The 22,186-nt window shown below is 39.8% G+C and overlaps 1 protein-coding gene across 1 annotated transcript; it reads right to left on the reverse strand.

Moving 5' to 3' along the window:
- Positions 1 to 20,919: 20,919 nt before the first annotated feature.
- On the reverse strand, positions 20,920 to 21,867 carry LOC113934179 (olfactory receptor 1L1). The gene has a single exon (XM_027614694.1). The coding sequence runs from the start codon at positions 21,850 to 21,852 to the stop codon at positions 20,920 to 20,922; it is 933 nt and encodes a 310-aa protein (XP_027470495.1). The 5' UTR covers positions 21,853 to 21,867.
- Positions 21,868 to 22,186: the final 319 nt, after the last annotated feature.

Consider the following 22,186-nt stretch of genomic DNA (forward strand, 5'->3'; position numbering starts at 1 on the left):
CCTTGCAGCCCAGGGATAAGTCCCACTTGGTCTTGGTGAATAATCCTTTTAATGTACTGTTGGATCCTATTGGCTAGGATTTTGGTGAGAATTTTTGCATCCATGTTCATCAAGGATATTGGTCTGTAATTCTGCTTTTTGATGCGGTCTTTCTCTGGTTTTGGGATCAAGGTAATGCTGGCCTCATAAAATGAGTTCGGAAGTTTTCCTTCCATTTCTATTTTTTGGAACAGTTTCAGGAGAATAGGTATTAATTCTTCTTTAAATGTCTGATAGAATTCCCCTGGGAAGCCATCTGGCCCTGGGCTTTTGTTTCTTGGGAGATTTTTGATGACTGCTTCAATTTCCTTGGTGGTTAGAGGTCTGTTCAGGTTTTCTGTTTCTTCCTGGTTCAATTTTGGTAGTTGATACATCTCTAGGAATGCACCCCTTTCTTCCAGGTTATCTAATTTGCTGGCATAGAGTTGCTCATAATATGTTCTTAGAATTGTTTGTCTTTCTTTGGTGTTGGTTGTGATCTCTCCTCTTTCATTCATGATTTTGTGGATTTGGGTCATTTCTCTTTTCTTTTTGATCAGTCTGGCCAGGGGTTTATCAATCTTGTTAATTCTTTCAAAGAACCAGCTCCTAGTTTCGTTGATCTGTTCTACTGTTCTTTTGGTTTCTAGTTCATTGATTTCTGCTCTGATCTTTATTATTTGTCTTCTCCTGCTGGGTTTAGGCTTTATTTGCTGTTCTTTCTCCAGCTCCTTTAGGTGTAGGGTTAGGTTGTGTATTTGAGACCTTTCTTGTTTCTTGAGAAAGGCTTGTATTGCTATATACTTTCCTCTCAGGACTGCCTTTGCTGTATGCCAAAGATTTTGAACAGCTGTGTTTTCATTTTCATTGGTTTCCATGAATTTTTTTAATTCTTCTTTAATTTCCTGGTTGACCCATTCATTCCTTAGTAGGATGCTCTTCAGCCTCCATGTATTTGAGTTCTTTCTGACTTTCCTCTTGTGATTGAGTTCTAGTTTCAAAGCATCGTGGTTGGAAAATATGCAGGGAATGATCCCAATCTTTTGTTACCGGTTGAGACCTGATTTGTGACCTAGGATGTGATCAATTCTGGAGAATGTTCCATGGGCACTAGAGAAGAATGTGTATTCCGTTGCTTTGGGATGGAATCTTCTGAATATGTCTGTGAAGGCCATTTGGTCCAGTGTGTCATTTAAAGTCTTATTTCCTTGTTGATCTTTTGCTTAGATGATCTGTCCATTTCAGTCAGGGGGGTGTTAAAGTCCCCCACTATTATTGTATTGTTGTCAATGTGTTTCTTTGCTTTTGTTATTAATTGCCTTATATATGGCAGCATATACATGCTGCTCCCATGTTCGGGGCATAGATATTTACAATTGTTAGATCTTCTTGTTGGATAGACCCTTTAAGTAGGATATAGTGTCCTTCCTCATCTCTTATTACAGTCTTTGGTTTAAAATCTAGTTTGTCTGATAAAAAGATTGCCACCCCAGCTTTCTTTTGGTGTCCATTAGCATGGTAATTGGTTTTCCACCCCCTCACTTTCAATCTGGGGGTGTCTTTGCGTCTAAAATGAGTCTCTTGCAGACAGCATATTGATGGTTCTTGTTTTTTAATCCAATCTGCTAGCCTGTGTCTTTTGATTGGGGCATTGAGCCCATTTACATTCAGGGTAACTATTGAAAGGTATGAATTTAGTGCCATTGTATTGCCTGTAAGGTGACTGTTAACTGTATGTTGTCTGTGTTCCTTTCTGATCTATGCTGCTTTTAGGCTCTCTCTTTGCTTAGAGGACCCCTTTCAATATTTCTTGGAGGGCTGGTTTCGTGTTTGCAAATTCCTTTAGTTTTTGTTTGTTCTGGAAGCTTTTTATCTCTCCTTCTATTTTCAATGACAGCCTAGCTGGAATAGTATTCTTGGCTGCATATTTTTCTCGTTTAGTGCTCTGAAGATATCTTGCCAGTCCTTTCTGGCCTGCCAGGTCTCTGTGGATAGGTCTGTTGCCAGTCTCATGTTTCTACCATTGTAGGTTACATATCTCTTCTCCCGAGCTGCTTTCAGGATTTTCTCTTTGTCTCTGAGATTCATAACTTTTATTATTAGATGTCGGGGTGTCGACCTGTTATTATTGATTTTGAGAGGGGTTCTCTGTGCCTCCTGGATTTTGATACCTGTTTCCTTCCCCACATTAGGGAAGTTCTCTGCTATTCTTTGCTCCAATATACCTTCTGCCCCTCTCTCTCTCTCTCTTCTTCTTCTGGGATCCCAATTATTCTAATGTTGTTTCATCTTATCGTATCACTTATCTCTCGAATTCTGCCCTCGTGATCCTGTAGTTGTTTCTCTCTCTTTTTCTCAGCCTCTTTATTTTCCATCATTTGGTCTTGTATATCGCTGATTCTCTCTTCTGCCTCATTTATCCTAGCATTTAGTGCCCCCATTTTTTATTGCATCTCATCAATAGCCTTTTTGATTTCGACTTGGTTAGATTTTAGTTCTTTTATTTCTCCAGAAAGGGTTTCTCTAATAACTTCCACGCTTTTTTCAAGCCCAGCTAGTAGTCATGATTCTGAACTCTAGGTACGACATCGTACTAATGTCCGTATTGAGTAGGTCCCTGGCTGACGGTACTACTTGTTCTTTTTGCTGAGGTGATTTTTTTCATCTTGTCATTTTATCCAGAGGAGAATAGATGAATGAGAGCAAAATGCTAACAGGTTTAGAATATCCCCAGCAAATATATTGTATACAAATTAGAAAAGACCTGAAACCAGGGGAAAAGAAAGGGAAAGAAAGAAAAAACAAAGAGAAAAAAAAAGAGAGAAAAAAAAAGAAAAAAGATAACAACAAAAACAGAACAATACAAAAAAAGCAGAATATGATCAAATATGATCAGGCTAGTGCATAGATTAGTGCCACACACTAGATTTTGGGAGTATTTTGGTCTGTTAGAAAAAAGTGCCTCCTAAAATTTTAAAGGAAGAAAGACATATATGTACAAAATAAGGGTTGATACAATGAAGGGATGGAAGATGACTGTAAAGATGAAAATTATAAAAGATTTTATAAAAGGACTTGAAAGATAAGAAGTTGTTTGAAAAAAGAAAGAAGATTTAAGAAAAAAAAAAGGAAAAAGGGAGAGAATGTGATTAGGCAGGAGACTAGAACAAAGCCATACACTAGTGATTTAGGGTATATTTTGATCTGTTAGAAGAAACTGTATCTCAAAATTTTAAAGAGAGAACACTTATATATATATGCCAAAAATAAGGGTAACTACTATGAAGGGATAAAATATGACTCTAAAAATGAAAAATAAAAAAAAAATTTTTTTAAAAAAGGGATTGATAAGATGTTGGTTGAAAAAGGGAAAAAGAAAAATAAAAAAAAACCGGTTAACAAAAATTAACTTTGATGAACTAATGAATCATGGTAAAAAAAAGCTATGAATTTTATGTGCAGTATTCCCCTAGCGCTGGAGTTCTCCCGTTCTCCTTGATCGGTATACTTGGTCTTGGTTTGCTGGCTGTTCGTGCTGATCTTCTGGGGGAGGGGCCTGTTGCTGTGGTTTCCAAATGTCTTTGCCGGAGGCTGAATTGCCCGCCCTTGTCTGTCCGGGCTAAGGAAGCTGCTCGGGTTTGCTCTCAGGAGCTTTTGTTCCCTGCAAGCTCTCGGTACAGCTTTGGAGGACCAGGGCAAAAATGGTGGCCTCCCAATCTCCACCCGGAGGAGCCGAGAACTCGGGGCCCCGCTCCTCAGTGTGCCCCCAGAGAAAAGCAGTCACTCCCGTCTCCCTGGTCTCCGGCCGCACTCCGCGCTCACCCGGCCTGTGACTGAATGTTGCTATCTCTGGCACCCGACCCCGTGTGGAGTCTCCAAACCCAGCAGATCCCTGCGGTGCGTTCCCGTGCCGCTCCTCCCGGGGGAGGAAGGGGAGTCTCCCCGGCTCTGCCGCTTGTTGGGTCCCTGCTGGAGGAGCAGTGGCCCGCCTGGGCAGCGGATCACAGTTTATGGCAACCCCGAGCTGAGAGCCCGCGCCTCCGCTCCGTCTCTGCAGCCGGCTTCCCCGCTCCGATACCTAGGAGCTCTGCCGCACTCAGGCACCCCCGGTCTTTCTGTGACCCCAAGGGTCCTGAGACCACACTGTCCCGGGAGGATTCCACCCCCTGCTTAGCCACTGCAGCGACGTCCCTCAGCGGAACCGACTTCTCAAAGTTCCGATTTTGTGCTCCGCGGCTCTAGCACTTGCCAGAAGCGGCTGATGGAGTCCCCCTCCCCCGCCGTCTATCCTCCCGAATATCGCCTTGGATTCACTTCTCCGCACGTCCTACCTTCCAGAAAGTGGTCGCTTCTCTGTTCAGAGAGTTGTTGCTACTCTCGTCTTCGATCTCCTGTTGAGTTCGTAGGTGTTCAGAATGGTTTGATCCCTATTCAGCTGAATTCCTGAGACCAGACGAAATCTAGGTCTCCTACTCCTCCGTCATCTTGCTCCGCCTCCTACGTGCCCTTCTTAATACCCATCACTGGGCTACCGCATCCTCCCACCCCCCCCTTCCTTCTAAAACCGTCTGTTTGTTACTCGGAGTCCATAGTCTCATGGTTCGTCTCACCCTCTGATTTCCCCCCCTTCATTTTTCCCTTCCTTCTCCTGATGTCCTCCCTGCTATTCCTTATGTTCCACAAATAAGTGAAACCATATGATAATTGACTTTCTCTGCTTGACTTATTTCACTTAGCATAATCTCCTCCAGTCCCATTCATGTTGATGTAAAAGTTGGGTATTCATCCTTTCTGATGGTGGAGTAATAATCCATTGTATATATGGGCCACATCTTCTTCATCCAGTCATCTGTCGAAGGGCATCTCGGCTCTTTCCACAGTTTGGATATTGCGGACATTGCTGCTATGAACATTGGGGTGCATATGGCCCTTCTTTTCACTGCATCTGTATCTTTGGGGTGAATACCCGGGAGTGCAATTGCTGGGTCATAGGGTAGCTCTATTTTTAATTTTTTGAGGCACCTCCACACTGTTTTCCAAAGTGGCTGTACCAACTTGCATTCCCACCGACAGTGTAAGAGGGTTCCCCTTTCTCCACAACCTCTCCAACATTTGTTATTTCTTGCCTTGTCAATTTTTGCCATTCTGACTGGTGTAAGGTGGTATCTCAATGTGGTTTTGATTTGACTTTCCCTGATGGCTAATGATGATGAACATTTTTTCATGTGTCTGTTAGCTATTTGTATGTCTTCTTCGGAGAAGTGTCTGTTCATGTCTTCTGCCCATTTTTTGACTTGATTATTTGTTTTTTGGGTATTGAGTTTGAGAAGTTCTTTATCGATCTTGGATACCAGCCCTTTATCTGTAGTGTCATTTGCAAATATCCTCTCCCATTCTGTGAGTTGCCTCTTTATTTTGTTGACTGTTGCCTTTGCTGTGCAGAAGCTTTTTATCTTGATGAAGTCCCAAAAGTTCATTTTTGCTTTTGTTTCACTAGTCTTTGGAGATGTATCTGGAAAGAAGTTTTTGTGGCCGATGTCAGAGAGGTTACTGCCTATGTTCTCCTCTAGGATTTTGATGGATTCCTGTGTTGCATTGAGGTCTTTCATCCACTTTGAGTTTATCTTTGTGAATGGTGTTAGAGAATGGTCGAGTTTCATTCTTCTGCATGTGGCTGTCCAATTTTCACAGCACCATTTATTGAAGAGACTGTCTTTTTTCCATTGCATATTTTTTCTTACTTTGTCAAAGATTATTTGACCGTAGAGTTGAGGGTCCGTATCTGGGCTCTCTGTTCTGTTCCATTGGTCTGTATGTTTGTTTTTGTTCCAGTACCATGCTGTCTTGGTGATCACTGCTTTGTAATATAGCTTGAAATCAGGCAACGTGATGCCCCCAGCTTTGTTTTTCTTTTTCAACATTTCCTTGGTGATTCAGGGTCTTTTCTGATTCCATACAAATTTTAGGATTGTTTGTTTCAGCACTTTGAAAAACATCATTGGAATTTTGATTGGTATGGCGTTGAAGATATAGATTCCTCTGGGTAGTACAGACATTTTAACAATGTTTATTCTTCCGATCCATGAACATGGAATGTTTTTCCATCGTTTTGTTTCTTCTTCAGTTTCTTTTATGAGTGTTTTGTAGTTCCTAGAGTATAGATCCTTTACTTCTTTGGTTAGGTTTATTCTGAGGTAACTTACGGTTTTTGGTGCTATTGTAAATGGAATCATTTCTCTAATTTCTCTTTCTACAGTTGCGTTGTTAGTGTATAAGAAAGAACTAATTTCTGTGCATTGATTTTGTATCTTGCCACATTACTGAATTTCTGTACGAGTTCTAGTAATTTGTCAGTGGAATCTTTTGGATTTTCCACACAAAGTATCATGTCATCTGTGAAGAGAGAGAGTTTGACTTCTTCTTTGCCAATTTGAATACCTTTTCTTTCTTTTTGTTGTCTGATTGCTGTTGCTAGGACTTCTAGTACTATGTTGAACAGTAGTGGCGAGAGTGAGCGTATTACTCAGCCATCAGAAAGGTTGAATACCCAACTTTTACATCAACATGGATGAGACTGGAGATTATGCTAAGTGAATAAAGTCAAGCAGAGAAAGTCAATTATCATATGGTTTCACTTATTTGTGGAACATAAGGAATAGCAGGGAGGACATTAGGAGAAGGAAGGGAAAAATGAAGGGGGGGAAATCGGACTGAGAGATGAACCATGAGAGACTATGGACTCTGAGAAACAAACTGAGGGTTTTAGAGGGGAGGGAGTGGGGGCCTGGGTTGGCCCAGTGATGCATGTTAAGGAGGGTACTGCATGGAGCACTGGGTGTTATATGCAAACCATGAATCGTGGATCACTACATCAAAAACTAATGCTGGAAGTGAGAACTAGAAAACCTGTGCTGAAACCTCTTCTAAGAGAAAAAGCGCCGCAATGGAGAAAAAAAAAAAAAACCTAATGATGTATTGTATGGTGACTAACATAACATAATAAAATAAAATTAAAAAAAACAAAGACACAAACAAAAGTAAAAGAATGGAAAAGATATTCTGTGAAAGTAGTAATCAAGAGAGAGCTGTGTTAATATCAGACAAAACAGACTAAGTAAAAAAGTTGTTACAAGAGTTAAAGAAGGACATTATATAATGATAAAAGAGTCAATACCTCAAGAAGATATAAATGCTGGGACAATACTCTTATCTATTGGATTTTTTAAAAAGATTTTATTTATTTCTTTGATAGAGTGAGTGAGCAAGAGAGCACAAGCACGGGGAGTAGCAGAGGGAGAGGGAGAAGCAGGCTCCCTGCTCTCTGGGCTTGATCCCAGGACCCTGTGTTCATGACCTGAGCCGAAGGCAGATGCTTAAAACCGACTGAGTAACCCAGGTGCACCCTTAAAGAGAAGGTGGAAAAAGTGCACAAAAATTCTTAATGATTGCAAGTCATATTAAGACAAAATAAAATATCAAAGGTAAAATGTGGAATCATACTTATCTAAGGCTCCTCTTTGAGAATGAAAAAATAAAATCAGAAGAATTTTTCTGTAAAGAGATAATCAACTCTAATCAAAGGGAGGGAGAAAATAAAACTTATCATTGCAATCTAAAAGAACCTTTTTTCAGGTGTTAGACTGCAAAATATCTTAGTCTACAATAAGAAAAAATAAAAACCAAAGATCTTTTGCTAACCACCTAACCATATTGAAAACAAGGTCTTAATGTAAATTAAACTTAAATATGCTTGTAAATTCAGGTTTGTTTTGTTTCATTTTCATTCCAGTTAATGTTAAAAATAACATTATTTTTGCTTTTAAATAATAACATTATTTATCTTAAAAAATAACATTATTCTTTTTGCTCTTAAATTGTTTTCTATCGTGGGGCGCCTGGGCGGCTCATTTGTTAGGCGTCTGCCTTCGGCTTGGGTCATGATCCCAGAGTCCTGGGTTCAAGTCCTGCATCAGGCTCCCTGCTCAGCGGGAAGCCTGCCTCTCCCTCTCCCACTCCTCCTGCTTGTGTTCGCTCTCTCATTGTGTCTCTCTTTGTCAAATAAATAAATAAAATCTTTAAAAAATAGTTTTCTGTCAGACACCTAAAGTAAAAATTGGTTTTAGATAACCATAGAAAGCTGTAAAACATGACTAGGAAAGAAGATAATGATTGTTCATAAAGTGCATTTTTTGGGTTCATTGATGACTGTGTATCTAAATCCAAGAGGAAGTCTTTGGCTTAAAATGTTTTTCTACTTTTCTGGATATTTCTTTCTCCAAAAATTATGAATGAGCAGAGCAGCTTTCAGTTTTGCAAAAGTACTGCAATAGTATTTCTTCTGATGATGTTAAAAAGGACACTTTGAATTAAATTACTCCGTTTCTAAACCTGAACATGCCTTGGAGCTTTAAGTATGGTCCAGCAACTTGTATTTTCCTTTCCCTGGTCTCTTGGAGAGGTCGTGAGTTTGGAGGTAGCACATCTGTCTTTGACTCCCTGGTCTATACATCACAAGCTCAGTGACATCAGCCCAGTCACTTTTTCATATTTGAGTCTCAATATATTCTTCTTGGGGAGCTTGAACTCATGACCCTGAGATCAAGACCTGAGCTGAGGTCAAGAGTCAGATGCTTAACTGACTGAGCCACCCAGGTGCCCCTCAATATATTCATCTTTTAAATAGGACTAATGAAGTCTACCTAATTGGGTTCTGAGCATTAGAGATCACATGGTAAAAGCAAAACCTTGCTGATTTAGACATCCCCCCCCAGAGAATTCCTTAATTCTTTTTAAAACATTCCTTACACTTATAATTACTTCTGTATCAGCTGGTCTAGGAGACACATGAGGGAAGAAATATATATTATCTTCTCTATTGTTGGGTCACCAGTGTCTAGGACAAGGACTGGTATTCAGTAGATGCTCAATGATTTTTCTTAATATGTACCTGTTATGACCTAACTGATTGAAATACACATGACAGCAGCACGATAGACCTAATATTGAAGATGGAAATCGATATATATGATTTTGTCATATGAGAAATGCAATCCTCAGTGTCTTGAGGGAACAAAGAAAAGAGCCTAAGGATAATGATATTGGTGATGATGATGGTGACCATGATGATGATGGAAACAATAGTAACTAACATTTATTAGCAGTTACTAATTGCTAATTAGTAATGTATCAATTACTAGCAATTATTAACGTTAGGTACATGTGTTAGATATTGTCATGCTCTTTCCACATCCCCCTTTACGAATGAAGGGCTTATTGTTCCAGTTGTGGGGAGGCTGCTGACAGTCTTTTCCTGTAAGCCACTTTTGGAGGTTGCCTCAGCTGGAGAAACCTGTCTAGTCCTGGATCATGCATTTATCTAGGGTAAGCTACATGCAATGACTGACTGAAGCAGAGGTATAGAGATCTGGCCCTCTTACCTCAACTTGGGACAGCTCTGAAGGTCATCCCAACTTCAGAATGTTTCTGGGTCAGTGGAGACTTCCTTTGAGACTGCATCATAATTCAACCAGTCCCTCCACCCAGTCCTGCAGTCCTTTCTCTTCCCAGCGTTAATCAAAGAGTAATCCCAAAGAAACCTCCTGAACTCAAATCTCCAACTCAGAGTTTGCGTCCTGGAGTGTATGACCTGCAACAGTACCTGTTAATTTATTTCCCACCCCCAGCTTTATTGAGGTGTACATTCTTGTGGTAATTTGATATATGTATATATTGCAAGATGGTTACCACAATAAGATTAGTTAACACATCCATTACAGAGTTGTCATTTTTATTTTGTGATGAGAACACTTAAGATCTGTTTTCTTAGCAAATTTCAAGTATACAATACAGTATTGTTAAGGATAATCACATAGCATTAGATCCTCAGAACTTACTCATCATATAAATGGAAGTTTGTACTCTTTGTCCAACATTTTATTTCCCCCATTACCCCAGACTCTGGAAATACCAATCTACTCTCTGTCTCTGTGAGTTTGATTTTTTTAGCTTCTACGTATAACTGAGATCATACAGTATTTATCTTTCTCTGTCTGACTTATTTCACTTCGAATAATACCCTCAAGTTTCATCCATGTTTTGCTAAAGGCAGGATTTCCTTGTTTTATATGGCTGAATAATATTCCATTGTATATATACATATACCATGTACCTGTATTCTCTGTATCCATTCATCCACTGATAGACATTTAGGTTGTTTCCATATCTTGGCAATTGTGAATAATGCTGCAATGAACCTGGAGTTTTAATATATCACTGTACCCAGCACACAAATAACTAGCTCACTTTCTGTTCTTCCATAACAGTGGCCTGATCACTGAGGTGAGTAGATATGTTCCTCTATTCTAACCAACCTATGAACACTGACCAGCAATGATCCAAGGCAAAATTGTTAAGGTGGAAAAACTAAACAAAGTTTACAAATTAAATATAAGCAAAACTATAACATGCAGTAAAATTCAAATTAACAACATTAATTTCAACAAATGGTGTTGGGATAATTGGGCAGCCACATGCAGAAGAAGGAAACTGGACCATTCTCTTACACCATACACAAAAATAAATTCAAAATGGATGAAAGATCTAAATGTGAGACGGGAATCCATCAAAATTCTAGAGGAGAAAACAGACAGCAACATCTTTGACCTCGGCCGAAGCAACTTCTTGCTAAACACGTCTCCAGAGGCAAGGGAAACAAAAGCAAAAATGAACTATTGGCACTTCATTAGGATAAAAAGCTCTTGTACAGCAAAGGAAACAATCAACAAAACTAAAAGGCAACCCATGGAGTGGGAGAAGATATTTGCAAATGACATATCAGATAATAGGCTAGTATCCAAAATCTATAAAGAACTTAATCAAACTCAACACCCAAGAAACAAATAAGCCAGTCAATAAATGGGCAGAAGACATGAACAGACATTTCTCCAAAGAAGATATACAGATGGCTAACAGATACATGAAAAAATGCTCAACATCACTCATCATCAGGGAAATACAAATTGAAACCACAATGAGATACCACCTCACACCAGTTAGAATAGCCCCAAAGATACAGATGTAGTGAAAAGAAGGGGCACATGCACCCAGTGTTCACAGCAGCAATGTCCACAACAGCCAAACTGTGGAAGGAGCCGAGATGTCCTTCAACAGATGAATGGATAAAGAAGTTGTGGTTCATATGTAAATGGAATATTACTCAGTCATCAGAAAGGATGAATACCTACCATTTGCATTGACATGAAGAGAACTGGAGGCTACTGTGCTAAGTAAAATAAGTCAAGCAGAGAAAGGCAATTATCATATGGTTTCACTCATATGTGGAACATAAGAAATAGTGCAGAAGACAATAGGGGAAGGGAGGGAAAACTGAACAGGAAGAAATCAGAGAGGGAGAAAAACCATGAGAGACTCTTGACTCCCGTAAACAAACTGAGGGTTGCGGATAGGGAGATGGATGGGGGCATGGGGTAACTGGGTGATGGGGATTAAGGAGGGCACATGATATGATGAGTACTGGGTCTTATACGCAACTAATAAATCATTGAACATTATATCAAAAACTAATGATGTACTATATGTTGGCTAATTGAATTAGAATAAAGAAGAGCTAAAATTAACAATTCAGAAAACAGATGTTGGCAAGGATGCAGAGAAAGGGGATCCCTCTTATGCTTTTCTTGGGAATGCAAACTTGTGTGACCACTTTGGAAAACAGTATGGAGCTTCCTCAGAAAATTAAAAATAGAACTACTCAATGACCCAGCAATTGCACTACTAGGTATTTATCTAATGGATACAAACATAGTGATTTGAAGGGGCACCTGCACCCCGATGTTTATAGCAGCAATGTCCACAATAGCCAAACTATGGAAAGACCCCAATGTCCATCAAAAGATGAATGGATAAAGAAGAGGTGGTACACACACACACACACACACTGGAATATGACTCAGCCATCAAAAAAATGAAATATTGCCATTTGCAACAACATGGATGGAACTAGAGGGTATTATGCTAAGTGAAATAAGTCAGTGAGAGAAAGACAAATAGCATGGTTTCACTCATATGTGGAATTTAAGAAACAAAACAGATGAACATAGGGAAAGGGAAGGAAAAAATAAAATGAAAACAGACAGGGAGACAAACCATAAGAGACTCTTAACTATAGGAAACAAACTGAGGGTGGCTAGAGGGGAGGTGGGTGGAGGGATAGGGTAACTGGGTGATGGGCATTAAGGAGGGCACTGGATATAATGAGAGCTGGGTATTATATGCAACTGATGAATCACTAAATTCTATCCCTGAAACTAATAATATACTATATGTTAATTTAATTTAAATAAAAGAGTAGGAAGTCATACTCCTTTTTAAGGGTGGGGCTGGTTTATTTTAAATCGAGTTTTTCACTTGTTTCTCAATGGTTTTCTGATACATAATTTAAAAAAATCAGTTTAATTAAAATTTTTGAGTATAGTTGACATGCAATTTTACATTAGTTTCAGGTGTACAACATAGTGATTGAATAACTCTATATGTATCCTGTGCTCACCACAAGCATAGATACCATCTGTCACCACACAACACTATTAAAATATCACAGACTATATTCCTTATGCTCTGCCTTTTATTTCCATGGCCAGAAGCCTGGATCTCCCACTGCCCTTTACCCATTTTTCCCCATACCCCAATCCATCCCCTCTGGCAACCACCAGTTTGTTCTCTGTATTTATAGTTCTCTTTTTTTAAAGGAATTTTTTTTTATAATTCAAATTCAATTAGCCAATATAATTAGTTTCAGATGTAGTGTTCAATGTGTATTTATAGTTCTGATTCTGCATTTTCTAATACATAATTTAAAAAAATGGCTTTATGTGGCTATCTGATTGGAGAGTGGGTGGGTGTCCCGAGGAGGAGGCTCTGCTGAGCCCTGAGGGCTCTGTGTTGTCTGTCACAATGGCTGAGGTCCCAGAGTGACTGGGGCTGGAAGCATTTGGGCACAGGTCCACTCAACACTCTTTCAGGAGGAGACACATATTTGCTCATGGAATTCATGTCACTGGCATTCAAGGGACTACCCCAAGTGGTTAATTAGTCCCTGAAGGAGAGAATTGAAAAGTTTGCAGTCACAGCCTCTCCGGAGGGTTGGCGGTCTGGGCTGCATGGCAACATCTCCTACCAAGAGGAGAGCACTGAAAATTTCCTGGTCCACTTAACATCTGGGGATTCACGACCCCTCTGAGGCTGATTTGGCTTCCCTGGGTCAAAGATAAGAAGATAGGGCTTTTGTAAGGATGAATTTGATAACAAACTGCTGCTGCAAATGTCATGGGAAGGCTTACACTGTCCTCCCGCCCCTGGATTTATTGTCTAGTTCTGTATTATCTGGTCTCTGCAAGCAGAATAACCATATAATTCCTTTGATACTTAAGAGTAACAATTAATAGACTTAAATGTTGGATATATGCTCTCCAATTGAGGAAGACATTAATAAGGTAGAAAGAAAAACAACAAAATCTCAACAGCCTAGATTAGCTACCAAAAGAAGGAAAACAATGAGAACAAAGTATAAAAGTGGAGTATTTTCAACAATTCTCAGGAAAGGAACTCAACCATTCGCACTGCAGTGTAAAGCAGGTCATGTTTCCACAGCAAATAACTTTCATTACACTTTGGAATAAAATGCAAGTTCTTTACCAGGACTTTAAAAGGCAACTCCATTCTAACGCTCTTATTACAATCCAGTCACGCTGGCTATTTTTCAGTTCCTCGAACATTTCAAGGTTTTCCGTGTCAGGATATTTGCACATGACATTCCTTCCCTCCAAGTTCTCTGCAGCTGGCTCTGTCTCCTCGTTCAACCCTCAGGTTAACTGTCACCTTTTCTGAGGAGGACTGAATCAAGAGAGCATTAGGTTTGCAGACAGCATTGACTGTGTTGGGTGTAATGGGTATAGCCTAGTTTAGTTAAGAGAATGTGGCTTTTGAGTTGGGCCAACTTAAAATGGTGGCTCTGGCCATTAAGTAGCTGCATGTTCTTAGGCAAGTCAGTTCACCTCTCTGCTCTCCCATTTTCTCTTCTGTACATCGTGGGTAATAAGATCTTCCTCAAAGCTTTTCCTTGCCCTCAGGTGGAAAGAATTGACATGCATAAAGTGCCTACAATAGTTCTTGGTGTTTATTTGGCATTCAAATATTAAAAACTTCCTCTCATTTATAAAAACCCAGTTTTATTGTGGTATCATTGATATCCCCAAACTGCACAGATTTAATGTACACAATCTGATGAGTTTGGACATGTTTATATACCCATGAAACCATCACTACCAACCATCATTTCCTCTTCTTTACTCCTCAGCAGTGCTCAGAAGCATGGCATTTCCTAACTACCTTCTGTAATTCCATACAAGCCCTCTCTTCTTAGTATGGATCCTTTTTTGAAAGTACTTAAGACAAAATTACTATGTTTGAGAAAGTTTTCCTCACAGTCATATTGGACCCTTAGAGTAAGGGATAAGGTCATGGTTAAAGGCACGGATCTGAAGGACTCCCTTCCTCCTGAGGTTTAAGTTAGTGTGGCTAAATTCCACAATCTGGAGAAGTTTAAGTTATCCTGGAGATTTCTGCACATTTTTAAGAGGTATACATCCTCTTGGTCATCTCTGTCTCTGGGTTCCTGTTTCCAAGAATGCCAAACAGGGGCTCCAGCTCATTGACCTAGAATTGATTTTTTTTCAGAAATTGCAGAAGGCAGAATTAATAAGTCAGAGAAATTTATGTACTCTTTGGGAGGCAAGATAGGGGTTAAGAGTAAAAACCATGTTCAAAATCTTTGGGATGCAGCAAAGACAGTCCTAAGAGGAAAGTATATAGCAATACAAGCCTTTCTCAAGAAACAAGAAAGGTCTCAAATACACAACCTAACCCTACACCTAAAGGAGCTAGAGAAAGAACAGCAAATAAAGCGTAAACCCAGCAGGAGAGGAGAAATAATAAAGATCAGAGCAGAAATCAATGAACTAGAAACCAAAAGAACAGTACAACAGACCAACGAAACTAGGAGCTGGTTCTTTGAAAGAATTAACAAGAGTGATAAACCCCTGGCCAGAATGATCAAAAAGAAAAGAGAACTGACCCAAATCAACAAAATCATGAATGAAAGAGGAGAGATCACAACCAACACCAAAGAAATACAAACAATTCTAAGAACATATTATGAGCAACTCTATGCCAGCAAATTAGATAACCTGGAAGAAAGGGGTGCATTCCTAGAGATGTATCAACTACCAAAACTGAACCAGGAAGAAATAGAAAACCTGAACAGACCTATAACCACTAAGGAAATTGAAGCAGTCATCAAAAATCTCCCAAGAAACAAAAGCCCAGGGCCAGATGGCTTCCCAGGGGAATTCTATCAGACATTTAAAGAGGAATTAATACCTATTCTCCTGAAACTGTTCCAAAAAATAGAAATGGAAGGAAAACTTCCAAATTCATTTTATGAGGCCACCATTACCTTGATCCCAAAACCAGACAAAGATCCCATCAAAAAGGAGAATTACAGACCAATATCCTTGATGAACATGGATGCAAAAATTCTCACCAAAATAGTAGCCAATAGGATCCAACAGTACATTAAAAGGATTATTCACCAAGACCAAGTGGGATTTATCCCTGGGCTGCAAGCCTGGTTCAACATCCGCAAATCAATCAACGTGATACAATACATTAACAAAAGAAAGAACAAGAATCATATGATCCTCTCAATAGATGCAGAAAAAGCATTTGACAAAGTACAGCATCCTTTCTTGATCAAAACTCTTCAGAGTATAGGGATAGAGGGTACATACCTCAATATCATAAAAGCCATCTACGAAAAACCTACAGCGAATATCATTCTAATGGGGAAAAGCTGAGAGCTTTTCCCCTAAGGTCAGGAACGCGGCAGGGATGTCCACTCTCACCACTGCTATTCAACATAGTATTAGAAGTCCTAGCCACGGCAATCAGACAACAAAAAGAAATCAAAGGCATCCAAATCGGCAAAGAGGAAGTCAAACTCTCACTCTTTGCAGATGATATGATACTTTATGTGGAAAACCCAAAAGACTCCACCCCAAAACTGCTAGAACTCATACAGGAATTCAGTCAAGTAGCAGGCTATAAAATCAATGCACAGAAATCAGTGGCACTCCTATACACCAACAACAAGACAGAAGAGAGACAAATCAAGGAGTCGATCCCATTCACAATTGCACCCGAAACCATAAGATACCTAGGAATAAATTTAACCAAAGAGGCAAAGGATCTGTACTCAGAAAACTATAAAATACTCAGGAAAGAAATTGAAGAAGACACAAAGAAATGGAAAAACATTCCATGCTCATGGATTGGAAGAACCAACATTGTGAAGATGTCAATGCTACCTAGAGCAATCTACACATTCAATGCAATCCCCATCAAAATACCATCCACTTTTTTCAGCGAAATGGAACAAATCCTAAAATTTGTATGGAACCAGAAAAGACCCCAAATAGATAGAGGAATATTGAAAAAGAAAAGCAAAGCTGGCGGCATCACAATTCCGGACTTCCAGCTCTATTACAAAGCTGTCATCATCAAGACAGTATGGTACTGGCACAAAAACAGATACATAGATCAATGGAACAGAATCGAGAGCCCAGAAATGGACCCTCAACTCTATGGTCAACTTATCTTTGACAAAGCAGGAAAGAATGTCCAATGGAAAAAAGACAGTCTCTTCAACAAATGGTGTTGGGAAAATTGGACAGCCACATGCAGAAGAATGAAACTGGACCATTTCCTTACACCACACACAAAAATAGACTCGAAATGGTTGAAAGACCTCAATGTGAGACGGGAGTCCACCAGAATCTTAGAGGAGATCACAGGCAGCAACCTCTTCGACCTCAACCGCGGCAACTTCTTCCTAGAAACATCGCCAAAGGCAAGGGAAGCAAGGGCAAAAATGAACTATTGGGATTTCATCAAGATAAAAAGCTTTTTTGCAGAGTAAAAGAAACAGTCAACAAAACCAAAAGACAGCCGACAGGATGGGAGAGATATTTGCAAATGACATATCAGATAAAGGACTAGTATCCAAAATCTATAAAGAACTTATCAAACTCACCACCCAAAGAACAAATGATCCAATCAAGAAATGGGCAGAAGACATGAACAGACATTTTTCTGAAGAAGACATCCAAATGGCCAACAGGCACATGAAAAAGTGCTCAACATCGCTCGGCATCAGGGAAATCCAAATCAAAACCTCAGTGAAATACCACCTCACACCCGTCAGAATGGCTAAAATTAACAAGTCAGGAAACGACAGATGTTGGCGGGGATGCGGAGAAAGGGGAACCGTCCTACACTGTTGGTGGGAGTGCAAGCTAGTGCAATCACTCTGGAAAACAGTATGGAGGTTCCTCAAACAGTTGAAAATAGAGCTACCATTCGATCCAGCAATTGCACTACTGGGTATTTACCACAAAGATACAAATGTAGGGATCCAAAGGGGTACGTGCACCCCAATGTTTATAACAGCAATGTCCACAATAGCCAAACTGTGGAAAGAGCCAAGATGTCCATCGACAGATGAATGGATAAAGAAGAAGTGATATATATATACAATGGACTATTATGCAGCCATCAAAAGGAATGGGATGTTGCCATTTGCAACAACGTGGGTAGAACTGGAGGGTGTTGTGCTGAGTGAAATAAGTCAATCAGAGAAAGACATGTATCATATGACCTCACTGATATGAGGAATTCTTAATCTCAGGAAACAAACTGAGGGTTGCTGGAGTGTGGGGGGGTGGGAGGGATGGGGTGGCTGGGTGATAGACATTGGGGAGGGTATGTGGTATGGTGAGCGCTGTGAATTGTGCAAGAATGTTGAATCACAGATCTGTACCTCTGAAACAAATAATGCAATATATGTTAAGAAAAAAAAAGAAGGAGAAGATAGCAGGAGGGGAAGAATGAAGGGGAGTAAATCAGAGGGGGAGACGAACCATGAGAGACGATGGACTCTGAGAAACAAACTGAGGATTCTAGAGGGGAGGGGGGTGGGGGGATGGGTTAGCCTGGTGATGGGTATTAAAGAGGGCACGTTCTGCGTGGAGCCCTGGGTGTTATGCACAAACGATGAATCATGGAACACTACATCAAAAACTAATGATGTAATGTATGGTGATTAACATAACAATAAAAAATTTAAAGAAAAAAAGAGTAAAAACCGTAATCGTCAGACAGGACAGATTTCAGTCTCCAGAACGATGTTAAGAAACGTTTGATTTTCAACAACTTATTTACACTTTTTGATCCTCATGTATCCCATCTGAGATATGGAAACAATGAATTTGTGTTTCTATCAGAGTTGATAGAGAATCAGTATCATCACATATGTAAAGTGCCTAGTCTGGTCCCTTTCACAGTTAAGCACTCTATGGTTACCGTTATTATATAGTCTAAGCATAAGGAGGGTCTCTTGACTGAAAATCCAGGTAAGATCAGATAGAATCCCTCAATTCCACAGTCAGTGGAGAGTTAAACCTATGTCAAGATATCTATAATTCCAAGAGGCTTGTGATTTTATTGTGATCTCTTTCTATAAGTTTCTGCTTCTGTTACTCTCCATACTGACCAGATAGATATGCAACTAAGCCCTTTCCTAATGACTCATATAAAGTAGTTCTGTGTGGAATGGCGTTTGCTAAAGATGTTTGGAGTATATGTGTTTGTGTGTGTTTTAGACGAAGTAGATACTTTCATAAAAGGAACAGTTTTTAATGGATTTTTCACCCACCTGCTATAAATATCCTTTGACCTATTTGTCTTGGCAAAATTTTCATGTCTGGTTAATTCCTGCATAGTCTCCAACTCACCCCAGCTGGTTTATTTCTCTCTCCTATATATCTTTATATGTGAGTAATGGAGAATAGCCTCTTATCTTTTGTGTGCTTCCCATGACCATTGCCCTTTTCTATGAACTGACTGTGGAAGGTCAGCAAAATAACATATTCTTGAATTTTGCATTTTCCCCTGAATAACTGTCAAGTGCCTGAACCATGTGCCAGCTCTGTAGGCCATGACCATGCTTTGGTTCTTATTTGGGTCTTATTCTTTTATGAGATTTGTTTGTGCAGCTGAGATTTATGTCTTCTCTTTTTTCCTTGTGAATCCTTATAATAAATCCCTGTGAAAATGTTGAATCCTACCTGAGCCCTGTGCTTCTGGAAAACAGTAACAGAGAAGAAATCCTCCCACCCTTTTGTGTTCTGAAAAATGGGTGAACTTTGAGCCTCTGCCAGAGTCCGAGTACCTCCCCTTCTTCATGTCTCCTCTGAAGTGTCCACTAATGTCAGGGGAAAACTTTCCCTAATCAACTATCCAATCTCACCATTGTCACCAGCTCATCCCACTTCGTGACATATGGTTCTTTCTAGCCTCATTCAGTTCCTTCTATAAAAGAAAAGCCCTTTTCTGCCTGACCTTTGAGACCCTTGCAGATCTCATGGTTGGGGTATTCTTCCTGTTACAGTAGGCCCCTCCTCTTTATTGCTATAGACCCTTTCCCTCCTCTTGCAATAATCCTTTCAAATAAAGTCTCTCCTTGATCAAGCCCAGAGTTGTTTTTTTTTTTTAATTTGACACCTGTTACTTAAAAGTATACATATTTTTGTGCCTTATAACAGAAAACAACACAAATAACACAAAATTTCACTCCAAAATCTTGTATTGCTTATGTTATTTTGTTTCCTCAGGCTCCTGCAGATTTTTGGCTATCAGATTGTTGACTTATCATCTAGCACATAATCTTTGTTTTTAAGTCCCAGAGACTGGCACGTGGTGAGAAAGAAATAGAAATTTGTTGAATGAACAAGTGAATTCACAAACCTGTGAGTTGCCAAAGAAATTTACGGACAAGCAAAAACTTTAATATTTTTCAGAACTCACAAATGAACAAAAGCATTTTTTCCTGCCCAGTTCTGTTTTTCTGGTAGGTAGGTTGGGTCACATCTGTTAAGGAAGAAGAATCCCTAGCAATTGGTGGCATCTATTGCTAGGGTTATTGGGACCTAATATTTGCTCCCTGAGAGAGTGGTGCACTTGAATTTGGGTCATTTGAAATTAATAAGAAGAGACAATGCACAGTCGGCTGTGCCAGGTGGGAAACAGAGAAGAAGGCTGAGATGCTGTGCTCTTGAGGAATTGACCTGGGACTGATTCACCAAAAGTCATCTACTGGGCTGATTTCATTTGTTTACTATATAATAACTGTAGAAATCAGGACCTTAATCTTTGAAGTGATACAAAGGAAGGACTCATGACCATTACAAGGGGAAAAAGAGAGCTCTTGATGTTGAAGAGCACTTGGGCTAATAAGTTACACACACACACACACACACACACACACACACACACACTTAAAGTCATTCAGACAGCTTTAAATGACTACATAAGAACATTCAGCCTTATGAATAAGGATATCTATGAATAAGGAGTTTCTAGTGATCAAACTCAAGGATGGGAGGGAATTCAGCAGGACTGAGATTAAGCGAAAGGCATGTGATTTTCTGGAAAGGAGATGTGGGTGACCAAAATTTAGACTGGGCCACAGAGAACAAGATTCAGGTAGACCTTGTCCCAGCCAGAAATATTAGAGACCACTGGGAAGTAGGCATCATATTTAGGAGTAGCTTCAACACATTAATTTCATCACAAGAAATAAATGTTCTTCTATCAGGGATGAAACACATCATTGAAGTTACCATCCTTCAGAATCGAATGACAGACATATTAAAAACCTGCAGTCAGGGGCAAGAGATTAATGGGATCTCTTTAAGACCTCAGATCCTCTTAATGGCATTTTACCCGGTGCATCAGCTTTGTCAAGCCCTGCTTCATGTCTTTGTTCCTCAGACTATAGATAAATGGGTTTAGCATGGGAGTCAGTATGGTGTAGATGATTGTTGCTATTCGATCTTTGACAGTGTAGTTGGACAGGGGCTGGAAATAGACATAGCTAATGCTTCCATAAAACAGGGTCACCACTGTGAGATGAGAGCCACAGGTGGAAAATGCTTTGTGTTTCCAGGCAGCTGAAGGAATCTTCAGAACAGTGGTAAGGATTCTCAAATAAGAGATGATGATGCATGAAAAGGGTGTCATTATGACAGCCAACCCTTCTGTCATTACCGTGATTTCTTTGACAAAATGGGAGGAACAGGACAATTTTAGCACTGACTGGTCATCACAGAAAAAATGGTGGATGACATTGGAGGCACAGAAGATGAGTCGATTGGTTAGGATAATGTGCAGGAGGGAGTGGAGGTATGGAATGCAGAAGGAGAGGATCAGAAGCAGGACACAGCATCTGTGGTTCATGATGGTGCTATAGTGAAGGGGATTACATATGGCTACATAGCGGTCAATGGCCATGGCTGCCAGGAGGAAGCTGTCTATGTTTCCAAAGGCTAGGAAGAAGTACATCTGGGTCAGACATTCACCATAAGAGATGGCCTTTGTCTCTGATAAGAAGTTCACCAGCATCTTGGGAATAATGACTGTCACATAGCAAATGTCAACAAAGGACAGGATGCCCAAGAAAAAGTACATGGGTGTCTGGAGGTGAGTGTCTGAGTGGATGGCTAGGATGATGAGCAGGTTTCCTACCACTGTGATGAGGTAGATGGGGAGAAACACAGCAAAGAGTGGCTTCTGATGTTCAGATCGAGAAGAAAGTCCCAGGAGGATGAATTCAGAGGGTCTTGTTAGATTATTTCTTCCCATAGCCTTCAGTTCAGCTAAAGATAAACTACCATTACAACAGACTCTTCCAACATTGATACAATCTATCCAGTATTCCTATCAGCAATTAAAACAACTAAAATATTACAGTTACCTGTATTATGACTTCTTTCCATTAATGTTCAGAATTCAGAAATTAATGTATGTTTTAACCTCCTTTCAGTGTTCTGCTGCAAAGAGAGACTAATAGAGGGAAAACAGAAATGGGAAAGAGAAAAAGGAAGAGAGACAGGGAGAGAGAGTGAGAGAGAAAGAGAATTCTCTGAAAGGGGAGGAGAAAATCTTGGAGAAAAAATTATCTTCTGATTGAGGATTT

Source organism: Zalophus californianus, chromosome 13 (assembly GCF_009762305.2).
Source record: "Zalophus californianus isolate mZalCal1 chromosome 13, mZalCal1.pri.v2, whole genome shotgun sequence".
Lineage (NCBI taxonomy): Eukaryota > Metazoa > Chordata > Mammalia > Carnivora > Otariidae > Zalophus > Zalophus californianus.